At 45.8% G+C, this 18,652-nt stretch overlaps 6 protein-coding genes across 6 annotated transcripts; 3 read left to right on the forward strand and 3 right to left on the reverse strand.

Annotated features, from left to right (window-relative positions):
• Window positions 1–4,150: 4,150 nt before the first annotated feature.
• LOC9650915 lies at window positions 4,151–7,179 on the reverse strand. Its single transcript, XM_024665855.1, has 10 exons — window positions 7,116–7,179; window positions 6,787–7,049; window positions 6,631–6,741; window positions 6,283–6,577; window positions 6,091–6,219; window positions 5,481–6,031; window positions 4,919–5,419; window positions 4,724–4,861; window positions 4,489–4,671; window positions 4,151–4,435 (listed from the first exon to the last, which is right to left on the reverse strand). Exons 2-10 carry the CDS (start codon window positions 7,039–7,041, stop codon window positions 4,334–4,336), a joined length of 2,265 nt encoding a protein of 754 aa, XP_024521623.1. The 5' UTR covers window positions 7,042–7,049; window positions 7,116–7,179; the 3' UTR covers window positions 4,151–4,333.
• LOC112343044 (cilia- and flagella-associated protein 58-like) lies at window positions 7,149–8,873 on the reverse strand. The gene is made up of 4 exons (XM_024665856.1): window positions 8,784–8,873; window positions 7,494–8,610; window positions 7,343–7,432; window positions 7,149–7,283 (listed from the first exon to the last, which is right to left on the reverse strand). The coding sequence occupies exons 1-4, from the start codon at window positions 8,871–8,873 to the stop codon at window positions 7,156–7,158; spliced, it is 1,425 nt and encodes a 474-aa protein (XP_024521624.1). The 3' UTR covers window positions 7,149–7,155.
• Window positions 8,761–11,542, forward strand: LOC9650916 (chitin elicitor receptor kinase 1). The gene is made up of 12 exons (XM_024665820.1): window positions 8,761–9,572; window positions 9,623–9,647; window positions 9,709–9,722; window positions 9,782–9,952; window positions 10,007–10,185; window positions 10,239–10,328; window positions 10,381–10,474; window positions 10,527–10,678; window positions 10,737–10,840; window positions 10,899–11,061; window positions 11,111–11,209; window positions 11,268–11,542. The coding sequence occupies exons 1-12, from the start codon at window positions 8,945–8,947 to the stop codon at window positions 11,433–11,435; spliced, it is 1,887 nt and encodes a 628-aa protein (XP_024521588.1). The 5' UTR covers window positions 8,761–8,944; the 3' UTR covers window positions 11,436–11,542.
• Window positions 11,543–11,641: 99 nt separating this feature from the next.
• Window positions 11,642–12,606, forward strand: LOC9650686 (oxygen-evolving enhancer protein 3-2, chloroplastic). The gene is made up of 3 exons (XM_002992071.2): window positions 11,642–12,036; window positions 12,107–12,402; window positions 12,474–12,606. Exons 1-3 carry the CDS (start codon window positions 11,766–11,768, stop codon window positions 12,573–12,575), a joined length of 669 nt encoding a protein of 222 aa, XP_002992117.2. The 5' UTR covers window positions 11,642–11,765; the 3' UTR covers window positions 12,576–12,606.
• Window positions 12,556–15,981, reverse strand: LOC9650687 (COBRA-like protein 2). Its single transcript, XM_024665857.1, has 8 exons — window positions 15,771–15,981; window positions 14,281–14,346; window positions 14,122–14,207; window positions 13,582–14,017; window positions 13,348–13,507; window positions 13,023–13,291; window positions 12,677–12,968; window positions 12,556–12,621 (listed from the first exon to the last, which is right to left on the reverse strand). The coding sequence occupies exons 1-7, from the start codon at window positions 15,979–15,981 to the stop codon at window positions 12,688–12,690; spliced, it is 1,509 nt and encodes a 502-aa protein (XP_024521625.1). The 3' UTR covers window positions 12,556–12,621; window positions 12,677–12,687.
• A 674-nt stretch (window positions 15,982–16,655) lies between these two features.
• LOC9650917 (RNA-binding protein NOB1) lies at window positions 16,656–18,560 on the forward strand. The gene is made up of 5 exons (XM_002992072.2): window positions 16,656–16,943; window positions 16,997–17,780; window positions 17,854–18,022; window positions 18,090–18,209; window positions 18,293–18,560. Exons 1-5 carry the CDS (start codon window positions 16,718–16,720, stop codon window positions 18,446–18,448), a joined length of 1,455 nt encoding a protein of 484 aa, XP_002992118.2. The 5' UTR covers window positions 16,656–16,717; the 3' UTR covers window positions 18,449–18,560.
• The last annotated feature ends 92 nt before the right edge of the window (window positions 18,561–18,652 follow it).

Genomic DNA, 18,652 nt, shown 5'->3' on the forward strand with positions numbered 1-18,652 from the left:
TATGTCAGGGCCAAATGTTTCATTCAAACTTGTTATACTCATCCTCACTCCATAATTTATGTCATTCATCCTCACCCCACTATTATATTCACTCGTCCTCACTTTATCATCGGGGCCAAACTTCTGGCTGTCCCCTCTACCCTTTCAAAGAAAAAAATGTTTGAAGCGTTGGGGTAAAGAGGAGAAAGTAAAAAAAAATTAAGAAAGAAATAGTATGGAAGAAGAAAAAATGGATAAAGAAGTATTAAAAAAAGAATTTTTAGTAGCTATCAATGTTAAAATACTTTGGCCATCATAATATAAATAAAATATTCATACCGTTCAACCTCCTCAACACATAACTCAATATCTGAGATGGGAAAATCAATGAAAATGTTCACACTCTCAAGAAAATGTATAAACTTTTTAGTAATAATGGTAAAACAAAGACTTTCAACAATACTCATAAGTGGGGATATATATTTAATATAAAACTTTAACCAAAGTGACTCAACCTTTGGAATAAAAGAATACTTAACACCAAAATTGATTAAAGACTTTGCCAATGAAATAAAAATAAAATTTTCAACTTCCTACGCATGCTCAACATTGGGTCATAAATGACTAATATGCTATGAAAAGGAAACACTGTAGATGAGGAAGAAACACTAAGAACGTGAGAAGGTGGTTTAAGCCGAAAAGTTAAAAAAAGTTGGAAAAAAGCAAAAGGTAAATAAAAAAGATCAAATGGCAAATTGAAAGATTGACACTTACTCTACAAAATCTCTACTTCATTTCCAAAGATATCTTAAGTTTGTCAAAATAATTTGGAATCCACTCAAAGTCACACATATTGTCTTCCCATAAACTCAATTTTTAAACATTCTTTAAGAACTAAATTGCATTATTTACAACTTGCCAATTAATGTCATAATCAATACTCCACATTAACAGGAGATGGTAGAACACGGAGAATAAGACAAGCCATATAATCATGTTCTATAGAAGTTGGAAATGACAACACACTAAAGATGGGTGTAGCACCAATATAGTCACACCCCACAACACCCAAAGTTCGATCTAATGGAGTAGCATTAATAGCCTTAGATAACATACTCCTTAATTGATGATAGTATGGCATAGTAGAAAAAGAAAATGCAATGAAGATTAGAAGATAAAGTAAATTGAGGCATAGCAATATTTAGAATTCTAGATTTTGCAAAAAGCTAATACAAATTTAGATTTAAAAGAGAATGAAGAAATAAAAGTAAAAAGTATAATCTCAAGCACACACTACCAAAAAGTTTTGCCTTTAAGAGACAAATTAAGTATATTAATTGGGGTTTAAACCTCTACTTATATACAAAAATGGATAGACTAGATTTAATCCCAAATGGATTATCTATATGTTATAATACTATAATTAATGTGTTATTTAGTCAGAGTAATATATACACACATAAATATATGTATTTACAAACCTTACAAATTTAATTTTGTTTTCCATATATTTATTAATTTTTTCTTTAATAAAATACGAAATTATTTTCTTACATAACCACACATGTTCCATTACTTTAATTTTCCTCTTCCTCTTCTTGCCACAAGTCCCTTCAACTTCATCTTCCGCCTCAATCTCAAAGGAAATTGTGCAATCACTACCTATGCCCATACTCTGATTATAGAAGAAAGGAACTACCTTTGTCATCTTATCTTTAGAAACCCATGATTTGGCTCATCAAAGTATCCACCTTGAAATTTCTTTGATGTTCTTACTCATCCATCATGGCTGCAAAAGTTGCCACAACTCAGACTAGATTGCCATGTCTTTGTCATCTTCTAAATTGCATCTAGTGCACCACTCTCATCTTCTAGATCTTTGACAAAGTTAGCCTTGCCTCAAGCTAACGCCATTATGCAAAGAATTTTTTGACTCAACAAAATGTTGCTGATCATAACTTCTGCCTTATCATTATAAGGGCGTGAAAGAACCAATTTTATTTGCCTTACGCTTTAAACCTAAAATTTTAGAGAAAGGGATGGATGTTCAATCAAGGTGGAAAAACGCCGCAAGACTTGCTGCCAAGGTACAGTTATTTTGTGTGATCCAGCCTAAAGTTCTGTGGTTTTAGATTGGTAAAGGTTTGTCCAAATGTCCCGAAGCTATGATTCTTTCTGAGGACAACTGGCTTGAAGCTGTAAGATTCTGCTTTATTACTTAAGAAAGTTATGCTTCTCTTTTTCTACAAGCAGCATCGCAGAGGACACGATTTATATCGAAAGTTCACTACATGGCGATGGAGCAAAACAAAGGAGCCCTTTTTCCACTGGTACACTCTCTACACACACAGTTAATCCTGTCGTTCCGAACGACTTTTCTTTAACTAGGCTTGATGAAGGCGAAGGAAAGCATTGCACGATCTTCCTTACACATAAAGTTCATTATCTCAGTCCAGTAAGTGTGCTGTTATGTTCAATATTGAGCTCTCTTGTAAACGCACAGAAGGAAAGGGAGAGATATGAAGTGAACGTCCAAGATGGTCACATGATCTTTAAAATCGATGGAAGGAAAGTTGATACACAATGGACTGAGTGGATGTTTGTGATGGACACTGACGACAGGATATATATTAGAGAGGTATCATACATATCTTTTGATGGGCAATTTTCTTCAATTATCTAGAAAGAGCATGGAAAGTTTCACCATTCTAGTTTTGCTGATCGATCCAAATTCCAGTGTTTAGACAATTTAAGTGGACATTATCGTCCAGAATCGGTTAACTCCTTCCACAAGGAACTAAAGAAAAGGGGTTGCATGTTAAGCAAATGTCGTGTAAGAAATGACTGTTATTATTGAATAATTATGAGATTGATCTTTGCACGGATTCTTCAAGAACGTCAAAGACTTGGACGAGCTGCGGCATGTTGAGAGCTCCTCCGACTTGAAATTTTGCCCTTTGAGACATGGTACCGTATGGCCTTCTCCATGTTGCTGTTTTTCGTGCAGGCACCAAGCATGATATTCCAGGACAAATCGTTGATCGATGGCATGCCTTGCCTCGCTTGGGCTCCATACATTTGCACCAGGAGATTTGCGAGGTTTCCGTGACCGGGTTATGCACAAAAGGGCGATGCTTGGCTTCAAGTGATGCTCGCAGTGCCACCACTGACCATCCCGTAAAAGAGCATTGTGTCTTGTGTGTAGGAAATCCAAACTTTGCTGCCAAACCTAGCCCAATTAAATTCTGCCTGGAATGGAAAAGAGAAGAAATTCCTAAACACAGAACTCGACTGAAGACATAAATATGTGCCCCTCCTCATCCAGACTACATGGCACTCCAGCCCAAGAGTACAGTGACCAACCATTCTTGGTTTTCATCCGGCTTTTAAAGGTTGGGAGCTTCAAGATGGTTAAATCCCCCAAGAGGTCTGAAACATGTCCTAGACTCTCTATTACTCTCTCTTGAGGCCATTGAGTTTACCACAAGTCAACGCCCTTTTCCCTTGGCAAGAGCATCGTGATACGGGTCAGTGCTGTAGCTCCAAATGCTGTGTGTGGAAATTCGTCCTCTCTGAAAGAGGACACTCAAAAGTTACTCACGAAATCCCACCCTCTGGACACAAAGAGCTCTACCCACTAAGAACACACTGGTAAACGTAGGTGAGGCCCAGCCTAACCTCACAAACCAGAATTACAAACTTAATATATTCTGCGCCTACACAACATGAGCAAGGGCCACGGGAACAGCATATGCCCAAGCTGGGCAAAATCAGCTCTTGCAAGACAATGTACTACTAATATTTAGCCAGTCCGTCCCAGGCTTGAACCGCAGTGTGCAAAGCGAGGCCATCAAGAATGTTGACATCCCAGTCAGAAAGCTGGTTTAGTGTGACTCGGCAATGCTGAAATTATCTAAGACATGCTAGAGGCTACTGCACTCTCAACTCCAAGGCTTGACAGGAGACCAGCCCAACTTGTTACATCTTGATACTCTACAAAAGTCATATGAAGCAACCTCTTAAAAGGTACTAAATCCAAAAGTGATACCTCTTAACCTTTTAAAAGGTACTAAATCTTATGGTGCATGCTTTACGTTCTCTTGTGCCTTTGCTTCTTGCCACTCTTCTTCCATCGCATATCATGAGAGTAGATGGGCGATGGCGATGACGATGATTACAAGTAAGAATTTGTATTGCGTATAAAGGAATAAGAAATGCGCTGGTTTCTTCGCCTGTTTAGATGGATGTCTCAAGCTTCCCTCCTTGACAATCCCTTGACAGCGGTGCCACCGAAAGCTAAGAACGATGAAACTTACAACTGATTTGCAGAGGATTTTGATGGCGATAGAGATTGTTACAGAAATTCCGGCTTTGCTGCTGTTACTTTGAACTTGTGGTCGTTTCTCTTCCCATAGTCTCTGCTGATTATTCCAGCAAGCTTTCCAAATCTTTGGATCTGGTAGACGGGACGGCCAAAGTAAGGCTCAGAATAAATTCGGCATTCTCTACCTCTGGGATGTCTTTGTGCTTGAGAATGGAAGACATGAACTCGAGGATATGTTCGCAATGGCTGTGGAAGTAGATGTCGAGGTATGCTGGCATCTCGGTGGCTGTTCTCACGTACTTGATTCTGGAAGAATAGATGTCCGCAATTGTTTGCTTCACTACTCTTCGCGGAAGAGGCGACACTTTCTGCACGTCCAGCGTAAGGAAATTAAAGACAAGAAAATATGCCACACACAACCTTCGCCTGCTCAAGAAGATCTGCCCAGTACGTTTGAAACTCCGAGGCAGCAGCGTCGTTTTGTAGCTCAGGTCGCAGTGCAAACATCATCGGGCCTACAGTTTGCACCTCCTTTGAAACCAGCAAAGAGCCGTCAAACTGAAACAGGGAGAAACATAAGCAAACGAGAAACAATCAATTTGACGAGATACTTACATGAGCATTATACTTGTTGACAAACTCACGGATGTATTTGTCCCTCCATATTCTCGCAACTTGCTCCGACTTGAGCTTGGACTTGAGCTTCGTCATCTCAAGTTCCAGGTCTAGCCTCTCCTTCACTGAGACTTCTTCTGCTTCAAGTGACTTAGCCAGGTCTTTTATAAAACTATCAGCCCCAAGCCCGGTAAAAGGACTGCGATCATCGCCACACTTTGTTTCCGGAGCCTCATTTTCGTGTTCACGCATTTGTCTGCCTGCAATCTCCAGAAAAAGCTTCGACAAGGTTTGGCCGAGAGCTGAACACATGTCCATCTGTAGCTCAAGTCTAGACTTCGCTTCTTCCAGTCCCCGGAGCAGCTTCGAGTATCTAAGAGACTGGTTGTTGTTTTGTTTTGTGTCTTCGTCAATTAGTTTGCGAAGCTCTAAAGCACCCTTGACAGTTTCCGTGACTATTCCATGCAAGGATCTCGCAAAGTTTGCAGAAGAGTACCAAGACTGCATGAAGACGGGAGTCAGTCGACAAAGACGTAAATAGAAACAAAAAAACACAGCTTACACTCCAAAGTTGCCTTGTCAAAGACTTGAGGCTCAGAGCTGAGACGGCAGCTTGTTCTTGCACTTTCGTTAGCGAGTTCTTCATTGAGTTCATGCACTGCTCGCACTCCTCGGCTCTTTGACGGAGTTGAGGGACGAGTTTTGACGCCCGTTCCACCATTCCAGCAGTCTTTTCTTCAGCAATATGTTTGATGGTTTTAATCGGCTCCAGTAGCGTCTCGTCACCCTCACGGATGATGCCATGCAAAGCCTCCAGCAAGACTTCTAATGCCTTCCAGAACGCTCCGGTGTCGCTTGTTCCTTGACTGGGTATCTCCGGGGCTTCACTTGCGAGCAGCTTCTCAACAGATTCAATGCCGACAAAACAAACCGCGACAGTATCCTGAAATTCTCTGATGACCGTGCTGATCTGGTTCCTGTAGTTCTGTAGCTGTCGACCTGTCTCACTCTTAAACGTTTTCTCATGTTCTTCAGCCGCTTCTGCTTGTTGCTTCAGTGCCTCCAAGGTTTGTAACAGATGAGCTTGCGTTTTCGCATGAGCAGCCTTCTCTTCTGGAATAGAATAGTCACTGAGCATAATTCTGGACAAAAGGAAAGCTTTTCTCTTGTACCTTCGAGAGTATGCACGAAATGCTTTGTGAGGTCGTCTATGCTCCTACTGTGTCTGTCCATGTCGTTCATTCTGTCCGTCTTCAGAGCGGACAAGGAGCACATCGTCTGCCCGTGAGCTTTCTTTTCCTCTGGAATAGAAAAGAAAAAATAAAACTCGTAACAGAATCCTATGGTGAATATCCGGAGATCACCTTGTAGTTCAAACTTCAGCAAGCTCACGCTCGAAGTAGTTGACTGAAGATTCAGCTTCGCGCTCTCGGCTTCAGATCTAAGAGCCTGATTCGACAACACCATCTCCTGATAGGCTAGCTCCATAGAGCGTATATGTTCTGCTGTTTTCTTCATTTTGTCTTCTAGAGAGCGACGCAGGCTGATTTCTGAGTCCAATGCAAGTTTGGATGTCTCCAGCTTTCGCTCCAAAGCCTCGAAAGACTCCAAGGACAAGGCATTTTCATTTGGTTCTGTGACAGTTTGGACGTACTTCATCTGAAAACAGAACCAAATGAACTGTTAATTTTCTTTCCCAAGTGGACTCTTACTTCAAATTCTTGTTTGACAACATCCGTCCGCGCTTCCTCTGCGATTGACTGGCACGCCTTTTCCATTTTAATCAAGGTTGCCACTTTGATAACGTCCAGCATATCATCATGCTACAGAAAGGAAGCATGAGACATATCGAAGCACACAATTCTTACCAGATGCTTTGCGTCCAACAAATCGGCCTTCTCTTTGCTCTTTGCGTCAGATATAATCTTCAACGCATTTCCTCGTGCCGATTCTACAAGCTCCTTCAATTCTCGCGGCTCTGTACAAGCCTCAACGCCAGCATTTGTTCTTAGAAGATCGTCTAAAGCCGTCAGTGACAGCGTGCAGCTCTCCATTTCGTCCACAACATGGCCAGTCCTCTCTTTCATGAAAGAGTACGCTCCCTTTAAATCCTCCCGTTCCATATACAAACCTGATGTAGAAAAAGCAAAGCACTTACACGACTACTTCCGAAACATCACCCAAGGCGATACCTTACAGTTTTAAGTGTTGAGGCCGCGGGTTAGTGACTACACTGGTCACACACCTTCGATGACTGCTTTTAGGCTTTGAACTTCCCCTTTGTCTGCTGCAGCTGTCCTCTTTTCTAAGGTAGAACGGTAATTCTCGTTTTCTACAAGAAGTTGCTGGACTTTCTTCTGCAATGCTGCACAACATCACACTAGAGTTAGAAAACAAAATAAGAGATGGGAAAACGCTTAGCACCTTCTACTTCGGCGACAAGCTTGGCATTCATTGAGCTGCGAGTGAGAATCTCTTTTTCTTCGAGAAGTTCCTGCACTTGAAGGCGCAATGCTGGCAACAAGCAGCCCTCAGAAGTTAAAACACAATTCCACAAGAACAAACCGCTGCGTACCTGCACACCTTTTTGCTTCTTCGTGGTAGAGCTCATTCAAGGCATAGTTGTCCCTGTCTAGCTTCTCCATGCTTTCGTTGGCAGAATTAAGCAGCTTTGTCCGGGCATTGAGATCCTTCTCTGCCGTCGCTAGCATCGACGTGAGCTTCTCGTTAATCCCCTTGACTTTTTTGAGCTCCGCAGTGTTGAAGGCGGCATCCTCGAGCTCGTCGTTCGTCCTGCGAAGCTGTCTTTCGATGTCCGCCAGCCTTTTGGATGCCAGTTCGTTCTCTTCTCTAAGCCTGACCAGCTCTTTCAAATCGTCGGGACACTCCTCCTGGAGCCTCGTTAGCTCTTCCTCATGCCGGATCATCACCGCCTTGAGAGCATCGTTCGCGAGCTTCGTATCCTTGAGGCTCTTTTTGCAGCTTTCTATCTCCTGGTCGCGCTCACACACCGTTTCTCTCAGAGACTGGATCTCCTGCTGCTTCTCCAAAACATTTGCCTCGAGCTCGCGAATCTTCGCCTCGAAAGTTTCTTTCTCCTCCGTCCGTGCAAACTTCTCCGCGGAGGTTCTCTGGACGAGTTGCATGTAGCTTACTTCCAGCTTTGTCCTCGCACGATTGCTACTAGAGCCATTTCCCATATACTTGATAGGCTCCATCTCAAGCTTTGGAAGATAGCTCGTGAGAAGCTTGAATGCTGCCATGACCTTTTGAGCCGTCTCCTCGCCTAGATTCAACTCTGTGAGCACGCGAAACATCCCGATGGAATGGAAGTAGAGGCCGCGGTAGAGCAGATCCACCTGACGCGGCTCCAATCCATTGCTCTCAATCAGCTTCTTCCTGTCCAGCCCCGACCGCTTCAATCCACTCTGGAATCCCTGTGACTCACCGCCATTGACACCGTGAAAGCTTGCCGCCGCCGCCGCGAGGATCTTGACAAGCAGCCTGTCCAGCCACGCTTCCACCATCGCCGCCTGCTCCATCTCGATCTCCGCCCCGTCGACCCATGGCTCCCTGACGAGATCTGCCAGGAGATTACCGTCGGAATCCATGGCGAGATCGATGGATCGCTCCGCCCTCTCACATTCGCGAATCTCACCCAAACGAATCCCCTTGGGCGCCAATGCCAAACCCTACCACTGGAACGAATATTCACACGTCTCCGTACGAATGAGAGAATGTTCTTCCGTCCGCCTGCCGTACGTTATGAAGAACGAATATCCTTGGACCGAAAAGAGAATGTGCTTTCCGTACATTTTATTCCCTGTAATTTATTTGGACACGGTGCTTTGCAGGCAGGATTGACCACTTGGGCGGCAGAGGCAGCGCCAGGGCAATGAGGCGCGAGGCGATCGATCGAGGCTGGAATCGCCGCGACGAGATAGGGATCCCCCATTTCTCGCGGTAAGCGCAGATTAGGATCTTGCGAGCTACAGCGGAAGATCGGGCCTGGGGTTTTAGTCCGCCATGGGGAATCTTTGGATTGTCGCGATCAGCATCGCGCTGGGCATGGTAATCCTAGCTCCTGGCAGGGCGGGAGCGCAATGCGTTCCATCCAGGGGATGCACGGCAGTGGCCTTCTTTAATTTCACACAGAACGAGCAGCTCAACACAGTCTTCACCACTTTCAGCGTGAACTTCGCGCAGTTGCAGCAGTACAACGATCTTCGAAGCCAGGATTTCGTCCAAGCTGGGCAGTTTATCAAGATTCCCTTCCAGTGTGGCTGCATCAATGGGAGGCTCGCACATACCTTTGTTTTCAACAACGTGAGCCAGTCCGATTCGTTTGCATCGATCAACACCAGATACTATCACGAGCTCTCCAACGTGGCGTCCATGAGCGTGGATCCTTCGCTCAACGGACAGCTCTTTCCTGGACAACCAGTTAATGTGCTCGTGAATTGTTCTTGCGGGGATCCACGCTTTCCGGTGTTTGGGCTTTTCATGACGTATCCGGGTCAGAGAGGGGACCTGGTCCGAGATGTTGCTACGAGGTTTAACACGACTGTCCAGAACTTGACAAACTACAATCCTTCTCTTGGAAACATAAACTCCTTGTCTCCTGACGATCGCCTCTTCATCCCTGCTACTCTTGGTGAGCTTCTTTTCTTGTCTATTGTTTGCTGATATTGTTTTGTTTCTCAGCGAATGGAACATACCCGCCATTCAGGTAAGAAAAAACCTTTTCTGTGACAATTCTCTCAAAACGTATTTCCTTGTTAAACTCCCAGCGCTGGTAGCGATGGTAAGTGAATGACGCAGTTCGCTGTCGCTCCCTTGTATCTGATCTCCGTGGCGCTGCAGGTTCCGGGTCAAGCAACACAGGTCTGATTGCTGGAGTCGCTGTTGGAGTTGGAGTGGTCGTCCTTGCTGCGGCGGTATCACTGGTGTGGTTTTGCATGCGACGTTCGAAAAAGAAGAAAGTTGCCAAGTATCCCATGGACATGGAAGTGACTTCTGCCGACACCAAACATGGTTTGATGCAATCTACGTTTCTTCGAGTCTCTTACCGGTTTGTGAATGATGCAGGTCTCCTTCACAGTCCAAGCGTTGGGTCCGTTCCCGCTGGTTTGTCAGGCTTTGCCGTGGATAAATCAGTCGAGTTTACATACGACGAGCTTTCGGCAGCCACAGGCAACTTCAGTATTTCAAACAAAATTGGTGAAGGTGGATACGGTGCAGTGTACTATGGTGAAATTCGTGACCAGGTTTGCGGCTGTTTTTCTTTTAGTTCAGCTAACAAGTTTTTTTTATCCTCCAGAAACTCGCCATTAAAAAGATGAACATGCAAGCCACAAGAGAGTTCATGTCGGAGCTCAAAGTCTTGACTCATGTCCACCACACCAATCTGGTAAGAAATGGTTCTTTTTAAAGCATTGAGCTGTATTCGCCATTCTTTCCAGGTCCAACTCATTGGTTACTGTACAGTGGATTCTCTATTCCTGGTGTATGAATATGTTGATAATGGTACATTGTCTCATCATCTGCGTGGTTCAGGTATGCGAAGGTCATATTGGAATTCTTAATTCTCTTGAGAAACTTTCTACAGCGCCCTCAAGGCTTACCTGGAACCAAAGAATCCAGATAGCACTCGACGCTGCCAGAGGTCTCGAGTACATTCACGAGCATACTAAACCAACATATATCCATCGGGATGTGAAATCTCCCAACATTCTTATCGACAAGAGATTACGTGCGAAGGTAAATAATTCTTCGTTTGTTTCTCATTTTTCTTTGCTGATGATTGGCACCGGTGCAGGTAGCCGACTTTGGACTGACTAAACTTACAGAATCCGGCGCTGGAAGTGTCTCGTTAACACAGCCGACGAGGCTAGTTGGGACCTTTGGCTACATGCCTCCCGAGTAAGTCCGAGCCTTCTCTCAAATAGTGTAGCTATAAGCTGATCAATTTGTGTTGCAGATACGCTAGATTTGGTGATGTTTCTCCTAAGATCGACGTCTACTCTTTTGGAGTAGTTCTTTACGAGATCATCTCTGCAAAAGATGCTATCGTTCGTACGGTAGAGGGCGACGACTCAAACCCAGATCCCACACAAAGAGTTGCCAAGGGTCTAGTGATGATGGTACGCAATATATAGCTAATTGTTAAACTTGATAACTTTGCTGGTGCAGTTCGATACAGCTTTGAAAAGCCCCGACGCAACGGAGAACCTCAAAAAGCTTGTAGATCCAGCACTTGGCACAGATTATCCTTTCGACTCGATCTGGAAGGTAAACAAAAGTTGAGTGCTCAGAGGTCGCGACTTGTAACATTTTCTTGTGTGATCAGCTGGCAAAGCTGGCGGAAGCTTGCACACAGGAGACCCCAGAAAACAGGCCAAACATGCGAGCAGTGGTGGTAGCTCTCATGACGCTGTGTAGCACCACGCAAGAGCTCGACTTTAGCACCAGCAGCCAGTCCAACGCTCAACTGAGAGGCCTCGTCTCCGGGAGATAGCAGCAAAGGGAAAAAAAATATCCTCATACAAACTCTACTTGTAAATTTATGCGCTTTCTTTGTTCCAGGAATTTTATCATCTCTAGCGAGAGATCTTAGTCCGCAAATTTTGGAACTCTTGAGTTTAAAGCTTGAATGTGATCAAACAATGTGACACAGATAAGATATTGGGATCGCCCATTGGCCACTCTCATCCACTCACAGCCAATCCAAGCACAGGATTTCGTACGCTGTGGTCATTTCGTTTTGGGCCACCTTGTACGGAACCATATCCACTAAGCCAAACAAGCCCGCATTGTGGTGTGGGAGGAGGAACAAGAAGAGGAAGGAATGGCGGCCATGTCCTCCTCGCTGGGTCTCAGAGCCGCTAAATCAAAATTCACGGGCTCATTCGATGCGAGCGAAGCCGCGAGCGCGAGATTCAATCCCAATTCCCGCGTTGGATTCGCGCGAGCGAGTGTGAACCATGAGCAATCGCAGAGCAGGAGGGCGGCGATGGTCGGCCTGGTGGCGGTGGCGGCGGGCGTGCTGGCCGTGGAGGAATCGCGAGCGCTGACCGGGATCAAGATCAATGGGCCGCCTCCACCATCCGGAGGACTGCGTAAGCAAAGATCCATTCCTGCCCAATTTTCCCAATTCTCCGCAAGTGGATTGATCAATTCATTGCGCAGCTGGGACGGAGAATGCCGATCAGCCGCGCGACTTGGATCTGCCACTCAAGGAGAGATTTTTCATCCAGCCGCTATCGCCCGCCGAGGCAGTGGGGCGAATCAAGGACGCTTCCAAGGACATCGTGGGCGTCAAGGAGCTCATCGACAAGAAGAGCTGGCCTTACGTTCGCAACGATCTGCGCAACAAGGCCACGTACCTGAGGTATGATCTCAAGACCATCATGGATGCCAAGCCCAAGGCCGAGCGCAAGGCGCTCAAGAAGCTCACGGACAATCTCTTCGAGGTGATTGACAAGGTAAGAACTCCAAATTCACCTTCTCGAGCCGAAAAAATCCGATTTTTAACATCTTTTCTTGCTTGTTTCAGCTCGACTTCGCAGCTCGAGCCAAGAATCCCACCGACGCGGGCAAGTGCTACGCCGAAGCCGTGGCTGCCTTGGACACTGTTATTGCCAAAATCTCGGCTTAAATAAATCTCTTCCTCCCACCACTGTTGATAAGAAAGAAAAAAAATCCTGTCCATGGATGATCGAGTAAGAACTTAGCTGCGCACGTAACGAAGCGACATACCTCATCTCATCTCACACGAGGAGATTTACGAGTAGAAGCAACAGTAACAGGAATGGAGAGTGGAGGAGCGATTGTCGTGCGGCGTTTGGAAGTCCCGGGTATGAATCTGGAGCTGGAAGAACACACTCCTCGCCATTGAATAGCACCTTGTGTGGAAAAGCCCAGCCTTTGGAGAGTGAGAACAACGAGGGATCCTTTTGGAATAGCATCTCGGACTGGACCACTCCATTCTCTCCAGCTTCTAGTAGCATGTCGTTGTAGCTGCGAATTCCCCAGAACATATTGGTGTCATCTGCGAAACTAAGTGTGAGAAGCGAGAAGAACAAGCGATGGCTGCTTTACGTACCACCGTGGATTGGCAACCGAGTGCTGTTGAAGCTAAACACCTCCTTGAGCTGTTTGAAGTTGGGGTGCTGGACGACGAGGTTCCAGTGCGTGTAGTTCTGGAGGTGCCGGTTGAGAATGCTTACTTTGGAGCGCCAGTAGCCTTTGTAGTTGTTCTTGACGTGCCAGTGGATCTTGATCGGGCACATATCTTTGGAGCATTGGAACGGGGCCTGCTTGTGGAGATTCAAAGCCGTCGCTATGCCAGGAGTTTGGAATCCATCGTCAGTTCTGGAAAGTCACAGGAAAAAAGCTTAGAAGTAGTTTTCAAAATGAGGAACTCTTACGAGCTGATGTTGCACAAACGTTCTCCTGCCTTCGGTTTTTGCGTGCAGTCGCATGCACAGTCCTTGCAGGGAACGACGTCGGGATTGTAAAAGGATGAAAACGAAACGCAACAAGATGGTGTTCGACGTAGCTTGTAGGTGCAAGAAGACTGCCATGTCACTGGAACAAAGAAAAAAACTATTAGTAAGGGAGAGGATGGCAAAGAAAAACAGAAAGAAGGAAAGAAAACAAACTGTATGCTCGGCGTCCATGTTGTCCATCCGGTATCAAGCTGGAAGTAACATTCGTTGGCGTAGAACACGAGTATCCTGGGATGGAAAACGATAGAGGAACATCAGGTGGTCTTCTCGCAAGGCCAACTTTCATCACAAACGAAGCAATGGATGTCGAGGGATCCTGCACAGCAGACGATAACACTCCACCCCTGCAGCAATTCGCGGTCTGGAGAGTGCCAGGAGCTTCTGGCTGGAGATCTATCATCACCGGTCTCGGATGGCAGGAGTGAGGAGAGTTCTCTTCCTCGACTCGAGCACAGTCGCCTTGATCTATGGCTTGAGCGCCTTGGACTTCCCATATCACCTCCTCCTTGCTCCATTCCCAGCCGAAGCTCCATCCCGGACGAGCTTCGATGTGCCTGTAGAGCTGCTGGTTTTCGATCTTTACAGAAGCCTGATTGATCAAAGACAAAGTTAAGCTAAGCGCACAAACAATGAAGAAAGAACTACGAAGGAAAACTGTAACCACCAACGAAGAGAAATGCGAAGAACACATACCACATAGCCATCGCCCTGATACCAGTTCAAGATATCCCAAGTGACGACGATGCTCCCTCTCTGATCCAAAGGATCCACAGCACAATCTGCAAGAAATGCCGCCAAGATCAGCAGCGCAATGGCGCGCGGCACACGCATTTTGGAAGGAGGAGAACTTACCTCTGGACAATCCGCCCGGGCCTGTGTCGCCATCGCTTCCTCGCTCTTGCCAAAATCTAAAGAGCCCTAATTTGTCCTCAAGGAGTATTCGCGAATATGCTCAATTGTATTACATTAATAAGTTTAAAGTCCCCCAATTTTTAATTTCAAGTTTTCTTCAGTGCTACTTATGCACACTAGCATATCCCATAATATCTATTTTAGGGTTTGTTATAATGGATCGAGAGAGTTCACATTGAAGCAGGTTTGATGTCTAGAAACTATTTGGGATAGCCCAAATCTCTCCAGCAACGAATCAAAGACTTTCTCTTCGGTTCGAGGGAAGGCCCGTCCCACAACAAGGAGTTCCTGCATAGCATCCAAAAGAATAGATCTCCGCATTTTGCAGATGCCCACTTGAGGCAAATGCTAGAATTGTGAAGATGGCATGAGCATGTCAATGTCCTCTCAGTCTCAAAGATTCCCTGTTATCAAGGTCAAAATGGATTTCACCTCATAGATGACCATTCTCAGCACCATCGTACCAACATGTGTTTTGACTATTTGGTTCTTCCTGTACATAGGGCGGACGCACCATAAGCCGGCCATAACTGCACCAATGGCTGGCCACATTTGATCCATTACATATTTTAGTTTTCTTGGGATGAATTTGCAGCACAATACCCTGGTTGTTGAAAAGATGCCTGAACCCCATTGCAACCACTCAATTTAGCAAAGTAATAGATGCCCCGGGATTGAAGTATTGAAAGAAAGTTCTATACAAGAATATGATGAACCTCAAGAAATTGAAAGAGGTCGTGGATTGAGATGGCAATTTGTGCTTCAATATGTTCTTGAGATGAATTTTTCTAGATAAGTATTTCTAATCTAATAAAATGTCTCCTTTTATAAGATTTCTTTGAAGTTTTTCAGCTTAGCTTGAGAGAGCTTGTTGTTTGACAGAGGACGTATCTTAAATAAAAGCCATAGGATACGATTAGGGTTTTTCATTTTTTAGGCTGATGAAGAGAGCAAAAGTCTCAAACAACTTTTCTGGCCTTTGGAGGTGAGCTCTGACAATAGCGAGAAAGATTATAAGATTATAACCTAATCCAAACGAGAAATACTATACACAACTCATATGACACTGTGGATTGCCGTGAGGCTTGAGCATGCCAAAGAGCCTAAGCGTAGATGTGAACATCTCTCTATGATAATTTCAAAAAGAGAAAACAAGCAACTCCTTTCCAGGTTCAATTCTAATGTACTTGCATACTTTGAATAACGAAACTTTATTTTTCTCGATTTTCAAACCTCTTGAAGCTTAGCACTCATTGAATGGGAGTCATAGAGCTCATGGAGACACAAGCCATCAGCGTGCACAAACTACTTCCTCTTGCAGAAAAGTGGATAAAAGAAACACAGGCTAAATATCTATCCATTGGTATTTGTTCTTGGCCTTGCACTTTTGCTGGACTTCTTCTTCAAATTCGGCTGTTCTTGGGACCAACCTTCAAGTAGCAATCTCCACACAACAACCAAATAGACCAGCTTGAATCTCCCGGCTCTCAAGTAGTTTATGTGGTTCAAGGCATATGCGGAACTTTGAGAAGCCGAAAGGAGATTTGAACAGATGCCCGTCTTGGTAAAGCCTGATTTTGGCATTTGCCTTGAGAGGGCATCTGTTCCTTTTATGGTCGTGAGCGATCCTGTTACAGCCATCTTTAAAGCAGCTACGAGAAAGACATTTGATGCACAGAGAGTGGTGATTGTAGCTATCCGCAAATCATACTATGGTCAGTACTTCCCTTTGAGCTCCTGCTGAGCTTCCGATCTCAAATCTTACAGATGCCCACTCCGGCATATGCTTCTGCACATAGGCTTCCTGGACAGCCGGGAGCGTCCACTTGAGCATCCTCGAGATGGCACGCAGCTCTTGCTCATACATCTGCTGTTGCTGGATAGTGGAGCATTGATATGGTATCCATCAGGTACGAGAGCTTTCCAACCAGAATCGTGGTTTCCTCGTTGAAGAACGGCTGATACAAGTGGGACGCGTTGAAGTTCTTCACATTGAGCTTTCCTTGAGTCTCTTTTGGATCTTGTCCTGGAACACCTTGAGCAGCTTCAGCAAATGTAGACTTTCCCTTGATCATCGAGTCCTGGAAGTTCTCGCACTAAAGAAACGAGTGCCAAGGTGCCAAGTTCCAAGAGCATGGACTGATTCATAATCCGAGGAGAGGAATTCGTCATAAGGGTTGCTTTAGTTGAATCAAGCCCGCTTTTCATCGCAACTAGGGCTAGATCGGACGGCTTTTATTGATGGAAATAAATCAACGGCTAGATTCAAAAACAAAAAAACCAATTGGAATAGGGTTTAGGGTTCTTGGCTATGGCGGTGGACGAGACGAGAGGATGGGCAGCGGCGGCGCGCAAGGATGCCGCACCCCCGCCGCCAATGCCGGCGTTTGTGCCGCGAGCGAAATCGAGCGATGGTGTCAACACGGTTGTAGTGGATGCGAATGCGCTCATCCGGGGGATTTCCATCTCGGGGCTCAAGTACGAGCTTTGCACCGTCAAGGAAGTCGTGAGTGAGGTCCGGGATCCACGATCGCGAGCGCAGCTCAGCGCGCTTCCAGTGGAATTGGCGATCTTGGAGCCCTCTCCGGAATCTCTAGCCAAAGGTACGCTCGATTGTTTTGTATTTGTCTTAGTTTTTTTGTTTTTCCTGTGATAGTGGCCGAGTTTGCTCGAGCAACCGGTGATATACAGGCTCTATCCGCGATCGATCTCAAGGTTTTGGCTTTGGCTCACACTCTCGAAGCCCAGGTCCATGGTGGCGATTCTCACCTTAGAAATCGGCCGCCACCGCTCGTTCGGCGCGTAGCGAAGAAGAATCAAGAGCCCGAGCCGCCTGGCTGGGGATCAAACGTTCCAAATCTCGACGAGTGGGAGGAAATTGCCGGGGAACACGAGGATGAAGGAGACAAGAATGAGTCTCACATCCTTGGGCTCAAGGATCTCAGCTTGGGCGACGCTCAATGTCCATGTCCCGTGACAGATCAAGGAGAGGAGGATATCAAGGAATGCATGGATTGTTGCAGTGACGGCGAAGTAGCTGCCACGGATTTAAGTCCGGAGGAGGCTCGACTTCGTAGCATGCAGGAAGAAGATGGTGTTTTCCAAGATCAAGGAAAGGACGAATGCAACGATGGTAACAGCGACGATGAAATAAACGGCGAAGCCACCACGGATCTAAGCCAGGAGGAGGCTCGACTCCATACCATGCAACGACATGAAGCCAGTGAAAATGTCTCAGAGGATCAAGAAGAGCCCGAGGGAGAAGAAGCTCCGTCGGTGACGGATGGAACTGAAAGCGAGCAAAGCTGGTCGGTGCTTCGACCGCTCTCCATGTCGAGCATCGCCTGCATGACAACAGACTTCGCGATGCAAAATGTGATCTTGCAAATGGGACTGCGTTTACTCACTCCAAATGGGATTCAAGTTCGCGAGCTCCAAAGGTGCGTGCTTAGTTTTTTCTTCTTCTTCTCTCTGATGGATTCTTAACTTATGACCGAGTATATCGTATCACAGGTGGGTTCTCAGGTGCCATGCGTGCAACACCGTGACTAGAGACGTGGGCCGCCTCTTCTGTCCCAAGTGTGGGAATGGAGGAACTTTATCTCGTGCTTCGGTGAGCGTGGGACCAAACGGCACGGTGATAGGAGCGTCCAAGCGCAGGATAAACATTCGTGGCACGAGAGTAAGCTGGCCGAAACTCTTGTTTTGGTCACTTGTCTAACGTAACGCTTGCTCTGGTGTCTTTGCAGTACTCGCTGCCTCTGCCGAAGGGCGGCAGGGAAGGCGCTGCTCAAAATCCCATTTTGAGAGAGGATCAGTTGCCTCACAGGATCCTCCATCCCAAGAAATCGTCAAAAGCACCAGATGATGTAAGTCTCTAGCCAGATCGATCTGGTTTTGTCTTTCTGATAGCGGTGAGTGAACTAAACATCCTTGCTGGCTTTTTCTACAGGATCTGGACTACATCTCTTCCTTTGACGACGTGCTCCGGCCCAGAGGCAAAGAATCCTACCAAAGCTCCGCAGCATCAATGAGAAATCTGGCCTCCCAGTTCTCCGGACGAAGGAATCCAAACGATTCGCACTACTCGAAGCAGCGACGTCGATGAAAAGAGAAAGAAGAAGAAGAGATGAAAAAAAAAAAATTTCTCCTTTCTTTGTCGAGGTTTGGTCGTTTGTATCAGACCGTTAAGATTTCTGTTAACGCCAACGGTCTTGACAGGTGGACGGTAGAGATCTCGCCGCGTGGGCGGCGGAGCTCGTTGGAAATGTGACTAGGCAGTGAAGGAAGGGAGCGTTCTTTTTAGGGTTCT

Source organism: Selaginella moellendorffii, unplaced genomic scaffold (genome assembly GCF_000143415.4).
Source record: "Selaginella moellendorffii unplaced genomic scaffold, v1.0 SELMOscaffold_129, whole genome shotgun sequence".
NCBI lineage: Eukaryota > Viridiplantae > Streptophyta > Lycopodiopsida > Selaginellales > Selaginellaceae > Selaginella > Selaginella moellendorffii.

Coding starts and splice junctions, on each gene's coding strand:
- LOC9650915 (XM_024665855.1), bottom strand. CDS start 7,041: ATGGAACGGGAGGATTTAAAGGGAGCGTACTCTTTCATGAAAGAGAGG. Junction 6,220..6,282: donor GCTGAAGTTTGAACTACAAG/GTGATCTCCGGA, acceptor TTTCTATTCCAG/AGGAAAAGAAAGCTCACGGG. Junction 4,862..4,918: donor TCAACAAGTATAATGCTCAT/GTAAGTATCTCG, acceptor TCCCTGTTTCAG/TTTGACGGCTCTTTGCTGGT.
- LOC112343044 (XM_024665856.1), bottom strand. CDS start 8,873: ATGGGGGATCCCTATCTCGTCGCGGCGATTCCAGCCTCGATCGATCGC. Junction 8,611..8,783: donor CTGCCTCTGCCGCCCAAGTG/GTCAATCCTGCC, acceptor TTCCAGTGGTAG/GGTTTGGCATTGGCGCCCAA. Junction 7,284..7,342: donor GCTTGTCGCCGAAGTAGAAG/GTGCTAAGCGTT, acceptor GATGTTGTGCAG/CATTGCAGAAGAAAGTCCAG.
- LOC9650916 (XM_024665820.1), top strand. CDS start 8,945: ATGGGGAATCTTTGGATTGTCGCGATCAGCATCGCGCTGGGCATGGTA. Junction 9,573..9,622: donor CTTCATCCCTGCTACTCTTG/GTGAGCTTCTTT, acceptor TTTGTTTCTCAG/CGAATGGAACATACCCGCCA. Junction 10,841..10,898: donor TTTGGCTACATGCCTCCCGA/GTAAGTCCGAGC, acceptor TTTGTGTTGCAG/ATACGCTAGATTTGGTGATG.
- LOC9650686 (XM_002992071.2), top strand. CDS start 11,766: ATGGCGGCCATGTCCTCCTCGCTGGGTCTCAGAGCCGCTAAATCAAAA. Junction 12,037..12,106: donor TCCACCATCCGGAGGACTGC/GTAAGCAAAGAT, acceptor TTCATTGCGCAG/CTGGGACGGAGAATGCCGAT. Junction 12,403..12,473: donor TCTTCGAGGTGATTGACAAG/GTAAGAACTCCA, acceptor TGCTTGTTTCAG/CTCGACTTCGCAGCTCGAGC.
- LOC9650687 (XM_024665857.1), bottom strand. CDS start 15,981: ATGGCTGTAACAGGATCGCTCACGACCATAAAAGGAACAGATGCCCTC. Junction 14,018..14,121: donor ATCAGGGCGATGGCTATGTG/GTATGTGTTCTT, acceptor TTGATCAATCAG/GCTTCTGTAAAGATCGAAAA. Junction 13,508..13,581: donor ACATGGACGCCGAGCATACA/GTTTGTTTTCTT, acceptor TCTTTGTTCCAG/TGACATGGCAGTCTTCTTGC.
- LOC9650917 (XM_002992072.2), top strand. CDS start 16,718: ATGCCGGCGTTTGTGCCGCGAGCGAAATCGAGCGATGGTGTCAACACG. Junction 18,023..18,089: donor TAAACATTCGTGGCACGAGA/GTAAGCTGGCCG, acceptor GTGTCTTTGCAG/TACTCGCTGCCTCTGCCGAA. Junction 18,210..18,292: donor CGTCAAAAGCACCAGATGAT/GTAAGTCTCTAG, acceptor CTTTTTCTACAG/GATCTGGACTACATCTCTTC.